At 51.9% G+C, this 11,931-nt stretch overlaps 1 protein-coding gene across 1 annotated transcript; it reads right to left on the bottom strand.

Annotated features, from left to right (window-relative positions):
* Nucleotides 1-4,396: 4,396 nt before the first annotated feature.
* On the bottom strand, nt 4,397-9,043 carry LOC106885406 (chromosome unknown open reading frame, human C20orf24). Its single transcript, XM_014937596.1, has 3 exons — nt 8,839-9,043; nt 6,814-6,943; nt 4,397-6,156 (listed from the first exon to the last, which is right to left on the bottom strand). The coding sequence occupies exons 1-3, from the start codon at nt 9,003-9,005 to the stop codon at nt 6,115-6,117; spliced, it is 339 nt and encodes a 112-aa protein (XP_014793082.1). The 5' UTR covers nt 9,006-9,043; the 3' UTR covers nt 4,397-6,114.
* Nucleotides 9,044-11,931: the final 2,888 nt, after the last annotated feature.

The following is an 11,931-nucleotide window of genomic DNA, read 5'->3' as shown; positions in this document are numbered from 1 at the left end:
CCGGCACCGGCACCGCCATCGCCACCGAGCCTCCGGAAGGGGCCGGGCTGGGCCCGCGGCTCCTCCCCGCGGCGGGGCCCGGAGCGGGCGGTGGCGCCTCAGGGCCGGGGCGGCGCGGAGGGGCAGGGCCGAGCCCTCGGCAGGGCCCGCCCGAGACCGGGAGCCCCGAACCGCTCCCGGGAGCTGTCCCGGTCAGCGGCGGGGCTCGGGGCAGAGGAGACGGGCCGGTGCGGGCTGGGCTCCAGCCGTGTGAGGCCCCCGGGGTGAGCCCCCCCTCGCCCCCGGCGCCACCGGCCGGGGACAGCCCTCGCCCCCCTCAGAGCAGGGGCGTCTGCTCCCGGGGCTGAGCCCCCGCCGTCATGGGCGGGAGGTCTCTCAGCCCTGTCTCCGGAAGGCTGGGAGGGTTTTGTGCACGTACTTTGTCTCATCACTTCTTCACCCCAACCTCTACCGGGGAGGCTCCACATGTCACCATTTCACCCATTTCCAGGGCAGCACAGGGGGGTCCCGCCGCCCCATGGGGCTCCATCAGCAAGAGGCATTGCCCCGGAGCAGCCTGGTGGCCCTCTCTCCCGGCCTTCCAGCGTGGACCTCTCCTCATGGCCGTCTGGAGAGCAGAGCCGGGGGCGGTGGTCTTTGGTTTGGGTGTGTTTTTGGTTTGGGTCCTTGGTTTTGGGGGTGAAGCTGCCCAGGCTCAGCCCCATCGCCGGCGGCTCTCGCTGCTGCTGGCCCCAGCAGCACCCAGGGGGGCAGGCAGAGCCCCAAACCCTCTGTGCCTGGGGCAAACCTGAGCTGTGGGTACCAAGAGCTCCCCTTTGGCAAAGGGTTTTGATTGAAATACAACAAGGGACGCCTGGTTTGCACGGACGTTTCCAAAATCAAACTGGCTGAAACATTTCATTTTTTCCCCCTATGCTTATTTCAGGGGTTGACCTAAAACACACCAGTGGAATAACTGGAAGATGTGAGAAGTTGTTTCATACTGGGCTGAACAAAGTGCTTCAGGTTTGTGCAAATTACTTCCCCCTGCAACGACACTGGTCTCTTCCTCAGATTGGCTCATGTGCTTGGCTGTTGGGCTGCCATCCTCTGTCCTGATCTGTCCTGGACATCTGCTGTTTTGGGAGACGAAGCGTGTTGAGTGCTGGGCTGTTTGGCTCTGGGAAGTCACCTGGGGGGTATGTGTCCTACTTTCTCAGCTTCCAAGGAGCCAAATAATGCCCCCTGCTCTTCCCTGCATGAGCAGCTCCACTATCTCCCTGACGCAGGCAGATGTAAACCTTTGCTGTGGCAGTGGCAAGGTTTCACTCGTGCTCTCCAGCAGCCTGAGGGCACAATGGGCATTGCCAGTTATTAACTAAATACTCGTTTTAATTCAGACAGTTTGGCTTTTGCAAGCAAGTCTTTGCCAGCTCTGTTTTCAGACATTTGTCCACTCTTCCCATCCCCAGCGTTTGAAGGTCCCTTCCTCACCAAAGCAGCTCCTGCAAGGCCAGGAGCTCTGTGCACACTGCATCCTCCTCCACCCCTTTGCCTGGTGGAGCATTAACAGACATCCTTGAAATGAAACACTGTCTTGTGAGGAGAGGCTGAGGAAGCTGGGGGTGTTCAGCCTGGAGAAGAGGAGGCTGAGGGGAGACCTTCTCCCTTTCTCCAACTCCCTGAAAGGAGGGTGTAGCCAGGGGGGGTCGGTCTCTTCTCCCAAGGAACAGGCGATGGGACAAGAGGAAACAGCCTCAAGTTGCACCAGGGGAGCTTTAGGATGGAGATTGGGAACAATTTTTACCCGGAAAGGGTTATTAAGCCTTGGAATGGGCTGTCCAGGGCAGTGGTTGAGGCACCATCCCTGGAGGGATTTAAAGGACGGGTTGACATAGTGCTTAGTGACATGGTTTAGTGATGGTTTTTTATCAGAGTTAGGTTGATGGTTGATGGTTGATCTTAAAGGTCCCTTCCAACCAGTACAATTCTATGATTCTCTGACATCACCCCCATTCCCTCGCTGGACCAAACCCACATCGTGCTCCACGCTCAGCCGTCCCGCTGCAGCACTGCCCTGCTCTTTGAGCTGGGCTCTGACAACTGATGGTGCCGAAACAGAAGATGCCCAGCCACACAGCCACCTCCCCATGCCTGTTAACACATCTTTACACCCACACCATTTCTCCCTGTAACAGCAAAAATAACTTGCATTAAATTTCTAATGGATATTATGCTTGAAGCCCAAGAAAGACCACAAGAAATTTCTCTGCCAGTTGCACACCAGAACACACTTGCTCCTCTCTTCACGAGGTGAGGCCAGGGAACATCTCACTCTCCTTCCTGCTGGGGACTGCCTTCTTTCTGCTGAAAGCCAAAGTGATGTTCCCACAGGTCCGCAGCTGGCAGTACAGCCTCTCCTCTGCACCATCGCAGACACCCCCTGAGGACACAGTCTTCTGGTGGAACTGTCTCCCCACAGCTCTGGCTCCCACAGCTCACCTCCCCAGTGCAGGAAAGCCCTTTTTCTCCCTTGTTGCTGCTCCACGGTAGCAGAGACCAGACCCCCTGCCATGGGTTTAGTCACCCGCCCTTCAAGGAGAGTGCAGAGCAATCATGCTCATTGTGGTACCGGAACTGCTGAGGACAGAGGTGCTGCCCAAGCCCCTGTTCCCCCCACTGCAGAACCTCCTCCTGTCAGCTGCTGCTCTCTGTCCTCCTAGCGCTTGACTTTATGCTCTTTGCTAGACCATCCCTGTGTCAATCTCTCACATTGCTGTAAAACCCCCTTATTTTTACAGTGCTCATCATTGTAAGATGCTCAGCTCCGTCCTACAGGCTGCCACATCCCCTTGAGATTCTTAAAATTGATCTCATTTCTTTGAGGGCAGATGCCATAGCTTTAGTGACCAGCACTGGGGATACCTGCGTCTAGCCATGGAGACACCCTTGAAACAGAAACCTTAAGAAATTGAAAGCTTGCAGCTGCACACCTGCAATCACTAACTTATTTACCAGGAGCCTTAAGGAGATCCAGAGACCAATGTCTCTTCCACACAGTCATGATCCTCCTCAACAGAGGGTCCTCCTCAACTCAGGTTCTGCCTCAGCTTTCAGCCCCTAGAGCTGCAGAGACCTGCAAAACCCAAGGAACTCAGCTGGTGGGACTGCATGCAGGCAAGGAATAGAGCCAAGGGGCAGGAACCTGATGAAATTCAACAAGAGCAAGTGTAGGTGCTGCACCTGGGGAGGAATAACCCCTTGCACCAATGCAGTTTGGGGCTGACCTGCTGGAGAGCAGCTCTGAGGAGAAAGACCTGGGACACCTGGTGGACACCAGGATGCCCATGAGCCAGCAATGGGTCCTGGTGACCAAGAAGGCCAATGGCATCCTGGGGAGCATTAAAAGAGCGTGGCCAGAAGGTGGAGGGAGGTCATCCTGCCCCTCTGCTCTGCCCTGGGGAGGCCCCATCTGGAGCACTGGGTCCAGTTCTGGGCTCCCCAGTTCAAGGACAGGGAACTGCTGGAGAGGGTACAGCAGAGGTGGTGTACACAAAGATGTGTACACCCCTACAAAGATGATGAGGGGACTAGAACATCTCTCTTGTGAATAAAGGATGAGGGACTTCGGTCTTTTTAGTCCAGAGAAGAGAAGGCTGAGGGGGGATCTGATCAAAGCCTATAAAGACTTAAAGGGAGGGTGTCAGGAGGATGGGGCCAGTCTTTTCTCAGTGGTGCCCAGGGACAGGACAAGAGGGAACAGGCACAAACTTGAACATAAGAAGTTCCACCTAAACATGAGGAGGAACTTCTTTCCTGTGAGGGTGGCAGAGCCCTGGCAGAGGCTGCCCAGAGAGGTGGTGGGGTCTCCTTCTCTGGAGACATTCAAACCCCACCTGGACACGTTCCTGTGGGACCTGCTCTGGGTGGACCTGCTTTGGCAGGGGGTTGGACTGGATGATCTCCAGAGGTCCCTTCCAGCCCCATAGCGTTCTGTGATTCTGTAAGGGACGCCCCAGCTCTGCAGTCTTTCACTCTGCATGTTTCACAGCCACACTGGAAGCCCTGCTCTGGACCAGGCCTGGGCACTGCAGCGCAGCGGTGGCTCTGCCATGACTGTGTGTCACCAGGCAGGGACAGCTGCTGGAGGGGCAGGACACGTTACTTAGAGGTAACACTTGGCTTAACCTGCTTAATCCCCCATTAAAACACGGATCTAAGCATTAGCTGCTACTTCCTCTACAAATACTTCTGGCCCCTTCTAAAAGCGCAGGACTCCAGCCTGCAGCACAGGAAAACTGAGAATACCAAAGAGCTGCTGGCTTAGGTATTTACCAAAAATCAAACTCTTAAAGGAATCCCACACTCCCACCATTTTGCAAAACTTCAAAGACCCAAGGATACAGAAGCTGCACAGTGGATTATCCAGGCAACATTTATTAGAGCATTTCAAGTATACAATGATTTTACTGATGGCTGCGAGCAGCAAAGATGCAAACAAACGCCAGTAGGAAAGGGTGACCTAGAACGAGCAGGCTATGCAATTCCTGGGGGAAATTAATGCTTTCAGTTGAAAGAAAAGAAAAGAAAGCATCAGACTAAAAGACTCAGCAAGTTTGGGGACGGGGAGGAGCAAATACAGGTTTTTATTTGAGATCACTTAAATTGGCAACTCACAAGTAGCAGAACCGTCTGCTATTGCACTCTTCCCCTGGCATCCCAAGGACCTAAAATAGCCAGGTGTGTTTTTTCCACCAGGAAGAGACAGCATTTTCCTTGGTAAGGATGGAGGTGGAGCCTCAGTCAGCACTTAGAGATTGAGATCCCTGGCTTTGCATACTCGTGTGTGAGAAGTGGGCTGTTGAACTTCCAGCAGCAAGAAAGCAATGCAGACTCTCAGCAAGAGCACGCTACAACTATCAACTCCTCACTATAAGGCAGCTTTAGGTCAGGACTCTCTTTGGGTGCCTGAGCTGTTGTTTAAAAAAGCAAGGACCACACTGCAACAAGACTGTAAGGTCCTCTGACGAGAACAAGGACTGTGCGTGTTTCCCAAGTACTATTTCTGAAAGATATGTCCTTAAAAATATCTTAAAGCAGAGAGTGCCCCCCACTGATGCACAAGAAGGGCACGACTGGGGAGGAACTCAGCTATGAAGTGATCAACTCATAAAAAGCACCTCCCAAACCAGAGGCTTATGTACTTTGCTTGATTTGCAAGTTAGTAATTCTGCATTTAAGATAATAGCTGCCTCAATTGTGTCTTAGTCTCCTGCATTTATTAACGAGGAGCAGTTGAATTCAAAAGCTTAAAAAAAAAATCAAAGAATTTAAATGCTTAACATTTAAAAGGGTATCTCCAGAAGAACTGTCCTTCAAGACTACTAAGCTCTGAGGTATGTGCTGGCAACTCAGTAGTCAGGCTAGCAGAACGCAGTGGAGTTTCTAAGCCTCCTGAACACACCTCAAGTTAAACCTTCGTTAACCAAATGAATCACAATTCTTGCTAGTAAAGTTGCTTAAAAATTTGTATTCAGCAAAGACCATTTTAAAATTCTGGTCGTCAACTGATTTGCAAGTAAGACAAAAAATATTAGAAATGGTAACAAGACAGTCTGTTTAATCAAATCAGATCTGATTACTACAAAAACATGCTAGGGACAGCCCTCAACTCATATCCTGGATGCTGCCGTGCCTTTCTCCCACGAAGCCTACAACTTCTTTTTAAAAACTGTTTGTCTTAAGGACAGCTATGGAAGACAAGTCAGGATTTAATGACAGATTTCAAACAGAAGGGCATACATACATTAAATTAACAGATTCAACCTTCAGCACACAGGAGTTTGATAGAGTTACTGGCTAGAGTCACAGAAAGTTCAAAATTTGAACAGTCTTGAACCACTTCCAAAAATTCCAATGGCTTTTTAATAGTTCCAACAATTAACGGATATATAAAACGGAGACAGACTTCTCCAGCAGAAGAGTTGGGGCTCTTCCAGGCTAATCAGACCACTGGTACAGAAGGAGGTTGGTTTGACTTCCCCACCTTCCCACCAGTCCACTAAAGACTATAATTTATTAAAACCTTCTTGATTTACTGATGACTGATTTAACAGGCAAAAGCTGCAGACCGTGTCAATCATAGTGGATGGCAGTATAGAAGATTATCCAAACAACCTGCAGAGAGGAGAAGAAGCCAAGGTTATTTTGATGCCTTCAGAGAATGTTCAGACACAGAAAACAAGCCTCACACCTCGCTCTCAATAGAGGACCGGGGAGTGAATTCCAGCTCTAAGAAGGTCAGAGATGTTAGGATCACCACACACCACAGATGGTGGCATTCGAATTGCTTGTCTTCTGAGATGACTAGGACTCTCCACATGAAAGTCCCACCACAGCCCCTCTAGTGATTTGGAACCACCACCAAATCAAGTGCTGTGCACAATCAGACTTGGGGGACAGCGTGGGGAGTGAGGGAAAAACCAAAGACACCCAAAACACCGATTTGGGTGTAACTCGCTCTAGGTGAAACTCCACCAGGGTATCTGGGACAGAGGAGGGGAGACATGAAAGTTAAGTGGTAGATGCAGAAGTAGAGCTGCCTGTTCCTATGTCCTTTCCTACAGAGAAATAGCAGGCGTTAATACTGTATTTCACAGCCAGTAGCCATCAGATTTGGGGATTTTCTTTCCCAATCAACTCCACTTCTTAGATGACATTAACACACCTCTCTCCTATCAGTGCACCACCTCACCTGCTCTTCTTCCAGGTCTTTTCCCTCAGAAAGTGTACCAACAATTCAGTAATCAATGTAAAGAAAGCAAGAGGCATTACCAGAAACAGTGCAAAAGATGTCATGAATCCTTCCTTTGTCAGCTCCCACGTCCCGCCATACTCCTCCTCATCTATCTGCTGGAAGCTACTGAAGTAGAGGTACAGAACACCAGCATTGATCAGGCAGAATCTGGAAGAAAGGGATTAAGAAGCGTCATTTCGGTGGTGCAGGTACCCAACACACCACACAGCAATCAGCAGTGACACATCTTTCATCCACAGCAGGGAGGAAGGAAAGAGGGACGCTCCTGTAACGCTTCCCAAGCAGCTGAGAAGAGCACCAAGGTCAGCTTGCCATGGCAGGCCAGGTTCGGGTGAAGTTCTGCTCACAGGGCACACCCTACTCCTTGTCTGGAAGTGCCAGCAGATCCCCAGACCCTGCAGGTGTTCCCATTCTGCAGCGCTCCTGCTCCCAGTCTCCTCGTGTCTGCTACTGGACTGGGAGGCTGCTCGGAGGGAGGGCTGGTAGATCCTGCTCAGTGTTAGATCCCTCTGAGTGTCCCCTGACCGAATGCAGTCAGAGAAAAGAGCCAGAGAAGCCTCGATAGCACCCTCAGAGCCACGGTGCTGGGGTTCCACTTGAGACAACTCGGCGCTCTCTAGCCTGTGCCAACAGTAACACTGAAACAGAGGAAAAAACACGACCTCCTGGTTGTGCTTAGACACGTCTGGCTTTACACCACCCCAGCTCGGGGCTGGGGCAAGCTGGGAAGCGACAGGAACATTTCCTGGAAAGAAGGCTGTGTAGGAAGGGCAATCGGGGAGGACACACACAGCAGTTCAGTGGCTGGCAGCATGCCGTGAGCTGCTGGGTGACTGCACACCACGAGGACACCACACACACAGAGCTTTTAGCTTTCCCACTGTACACCAAATCACTTCCAGTTCTTATTAACATTAAGCATAGGAATTGGCTTAGGTGCCTGAAGGTGCCTTGTGGGTTAATGGATGACTAAGTAGAACAATGCTCCTCAGCTACTCCTCATCTGTTACTGGGAGCCCTTTAGATTTAACTGTTTGCACGTGACTCCTGAGTTCCTGTTGGAGCATCACTGCTTTACAGCTCCTTTTCCCTAAGTTTCAAACCTTTTTTTTTTTTTTTTTTTTTGCTTTTTTTCTTAGAGGTACTTTCTGCTACTCCTTCCACTTTCTTGCCACAGCCAGGACACTCAGGAGGAGGGACAACATGACAATTTTCCCTAAGAAAAGCTGTGAGGTTACGAGCTTGACTAGGAGACCTTGACTAGGCAGAGACATTTGCAAACAGAGACTCCCCAGAGCTGACCCCGCATCTTCCCACCTCTTGTGTCCCTCCAGATGCTTTCAGACACGTGCCAGGGCCAAACAAATTTTCATTTCTTAACTCGAAGTGCTCGCTGCAGCCTTCAGACACCTACTGGGAGGTGACCTGAATCCTGTGTCCTGGTGGGGATCTGATGTGTACGCACCTTCCAGGCACTGCCTTCCCCCCCGACGCGGCTGAGGGAGCTGGGAGCGCCGCAGGAGCACTGCCAACGGGGACACTGCCTGCCTCTCACCCACGGCCTTTGCTGTTCTGAAGAAACCTTTCCTTTTTCCAAAAGAAGCTGTCCTCCTCGTCTGCTAACAGAGCCTCCTCTCTGAGAAGGGCTCCTGACTCAAAGAGAAGGGCTACCACACCTTCCCCTCTATGGGCCTTACTCCTCAAGTGGCGACCAGACTCACAGCCCCCACTCACAGGGAACAGGCCACAAGTCAATTGAACCTCTCCTTCCCTTCTTCTACACCTGCCGCCTTCAAGAACAATAAAAAAATAAATAAATAATACTTTTAAGAAGCATTAGTCAGGCTGAGGAGAGAGAAAGAGGCTGATGAAGACATGTTATGATTTGTATGAATGTCCTGAGAAATACCAGTGGGGAACGGAACGCTGGCTCAGGCAGGGCAGGCAGAGGCTGCGGCTGGCCAGCCCCGTGTTTAAAACAGGCACCAAGGCAAGTCCAAATGTGGGAAAGTACACGAGACAGAAAAGGAAATAAACCTTACACTGCTATTCCCACGAATCCCTTCAGCGGAACTACTCCCCAGATGATTCCCAAAATAACTGCAATGATCTGCCGGAACCAGTAGATCACGTCTAAAAATTCGTCCTGAGGAGAGAAAGCACAAGACAGATTTTGACATTTACCGTGTTTCCTTTTTTTTAAAAGCATTATACAATTGAAAAGTGAAAATTTAACACACTGAACACTTAGTTTTTCCATTCAAAGTATACGATCCTGTACTCGGAGCAGACAAAAGCAGCTCATGGCGTCGTGCACCCTGGCCTTTTCTGCTTCCAAATTAAATACAGGGCTTTGTCCTCCGATGGGCTAAGCACAGGGCCAACAAGGATCCAGTCCCCTTGTTTACTAAACATTCAGTTCTATAAAAATTCACCAGAATAAAAGTTTAAAGGAATTGTTACAGCCACTCTCAGTGCCCCAGGCCCAGCCCTACCCCCAAACAAGTGCTACCAGCAGCCAGTGCCCACACCAACTCCAAACTCTCAGCCGTATCTCACGTACTACGAGTGCAACGGTGCTCTGCCAGAGCAGCACCAAAGTGGTCATTCCTGTTCATCCACAGCGCTGACACAACTGAAAGTATTTCAGATGGACGATGCTGACTCACACATTGAATCAAATTCACTTCTCTGACAGTCTCCCCAAGAGTGGGATTGCCCCAGCGCACCCCCAAACACAATGGCCGGCCTGATTTTACTGTGGGACGTGCAAAGGTGTATGGCTCCAAGTGGAAGACTAGAATCCACATCAAACGTGGTCGTTTCTCTCAGTCTCTACATTTTGCAGTCATTTCAGCCTTCATTTCACATCCTGTCACATGGAAACATTGGCACAGCCTGTCACTGCTCCCCTCGCTCACTCTGAAATTCCTGCCCAGTTTGTCAGAGGGGGACGAGGTCGAGTACAGCAGAGCCCCAACAGTTCTGAGCAACGGCAACTGCTAAGAAAAAAGCGACAGCATTTCACGTCTGTGCCCCAAGGAAACACAGGGCAGAGTCTGCACCTTCCCCACGCTCAAAGGCAAAGGCAGGAAACCAGGGAGCAGCCGTCCCGCTCCTCCTGCGTATGGCCAGGCCGTGGCAGGGACACAGCAGAGCTCACAGCACCTTTGGGTGGGACGAGGCACTGACCAGGAGCACCGCACCGCGTGGAGATACGCACAGGAGAAAGGGCTTCACCAGAGCTAAAACCACTGGGAAGTCTGTGACTGATGGGTTCTCACACCCAGAAGGTCTCTTGACAAACATGAGCAAAATGTGTAAGTTGAGCACATCCACGAAGTTCTGCAGAAACCAAAGCTCTTTGTGCAGAGCAGACGGCGAGGCTGGGAACAGCAAAGCAGACGGGGAAGGGCTGAACAGCCGCCGGGACAACCCTCTGCTGTGAGAGCACACCTGCACCCTGACACTGGGACGGAGAAACGCTCACCAGGCTGGTCCTGGGGCTGCCCTTTCCCTTCAGACCCCACACGTCAGCTGGATTTGCAGAGATGTGTCCCCCCCAACTTCTTAAAGCAGGTTACATTTCCAGTTTTCTTTTAATTACACAATGGACATTTTTATTTAATCCTGGAAGAGTTTAATCCAAATGTCCTGTTTGAGGTAAAATAGAATCAATTTTATTTTCAGCAATTTTACTTTTCAGCCAAGCCTCTTCTAGCTGAACTCTCTGAAATTAATGGTGTATTTTTCAGAGAGTATCCACTTCTGGAGCAGTAAGACCTGATGTTCAGAGTTCATGCCAAGGAACGGTGTGCAGAGGCTCTTGCTTATGCTCATTGCTGTAACAGCCAAGGTCACCTCACTTTGTTATTTGTCCTGTTGTAGAGTCGGAAGCGGAAAAGCGTAGAGGGGTCCCAGCTGCAGGGAGGGGACAGTAGAGGTGACCCCAAACTGACCCACAGGGTGTTCCATCCCATCTGCCCCACGCTCAGTGTAAAAGCTGAGGGATCAAAGGGTCAGCTCTTTCTTCAACGGGCAGCGTCAAGGAGGACCCTGTGTGTTCCTCTGCCTTTGACCCTGATCCGTGTGTTCCTGACTCCAGATCTGGAATCCCGTTCGTGTCCGTCACCGAGTCCAGTCTGGGACTTCCCCAGTGATCCTCATCCTGGGAGCTTGATACTGGTTTTGTATACATTGTACTTATTTCATTTTCTTCTCTTTTTTTTTTTTTTGATATTATTATCTTTTCTTTTTATTATTTAATATCTCATTAAAGTAGGTTAGTTTCTTTTAAACTCTTAAGTCTCTTTCTCTCTCCTCCTTCTCTCCCTGAAGGGAGAGGCTGGGGCAGAGCATCTGTCATTCCTTTCAGCGGCCGGTGCGGCCCAAACCAGGGCAGGTACCTTCCTGTAAAGGCAACTGGTCATTTCTTTGGCTCCACGAGCGGAGGAGAAGCGGGCGTGGTGCGGGCTAGAGCCCAGCAGATGTGCCACAGCTGCCTTCAGAGGTATGTGGAGGGCGGGCTCTCTGGGGGAGGGAGAACAGGCTGCCCAGAGAGATGGTGGGATCTCCTTCTCTGGAGACGTTCAAAACCCGCCTGGAGACGTTCCTGTGGGACCTGCTGTAGGCAGTGACTAGATGATCTCCAGAGGTCCCCTCCAACCCCACACGACCCTATGACTCCATGACATACTGCCGTTGCCCGGTGGGGGAGTCCCGGCTGCACCTCAGCAAGAGCGCTGTGTCCTCCGGGCCGGCTGCCGGACAAGATCCCGGCCTCACGCACCGAGCTGGGAGCCACGGGCCACCGCTCAGCCCGGGGCCTCGCCACGGCGGCCTCGGCACAGCCCGGCCACCCCGGGGCTGGGCCCGGAGCCCTGGGGGCGCAGGAGACACGTTTGGGGGTGACGGACGCCACAGGCTGCCGCACAGCGGGACACCGGACGGGATTTAAACGAGCTCCGCGGGCGCCGGGGAGACTCCTCCGGCTCCTTCCCGCAGCCCCTCCGGTGCCTCCGGGCCCCGGGCCTGACCCCGAACGCGCCCCGCGGCCAGAGGAGAGTCGGGTGCGGGCCCGGGCCGCCGGCACCAGCTCCCGGCCCCGGTACCACCAGGCCTCAGAAGTTCCCCCC

This window comes from Calidris pugnax, unplaced genomic scaffold, assembly GCF_001431845.1.
Source record: "Calidris pugnax isolate Ruff unplaced genomic scaffold, ASM143184v1 scaffold83, whole genome shotgun sequence".
Classification (NCBI taxonomy): domain Eukaryota; kingdom Metazoa; phylum Chordata; class Aves; order Charadriiformes; family Scolopacidae; genus Calidris; species Calidris pugnax.
Note: the sequence above shows the minus strand (reverse complement) of the source record. Positions and strands in the feature narration are given on the sequence as shown.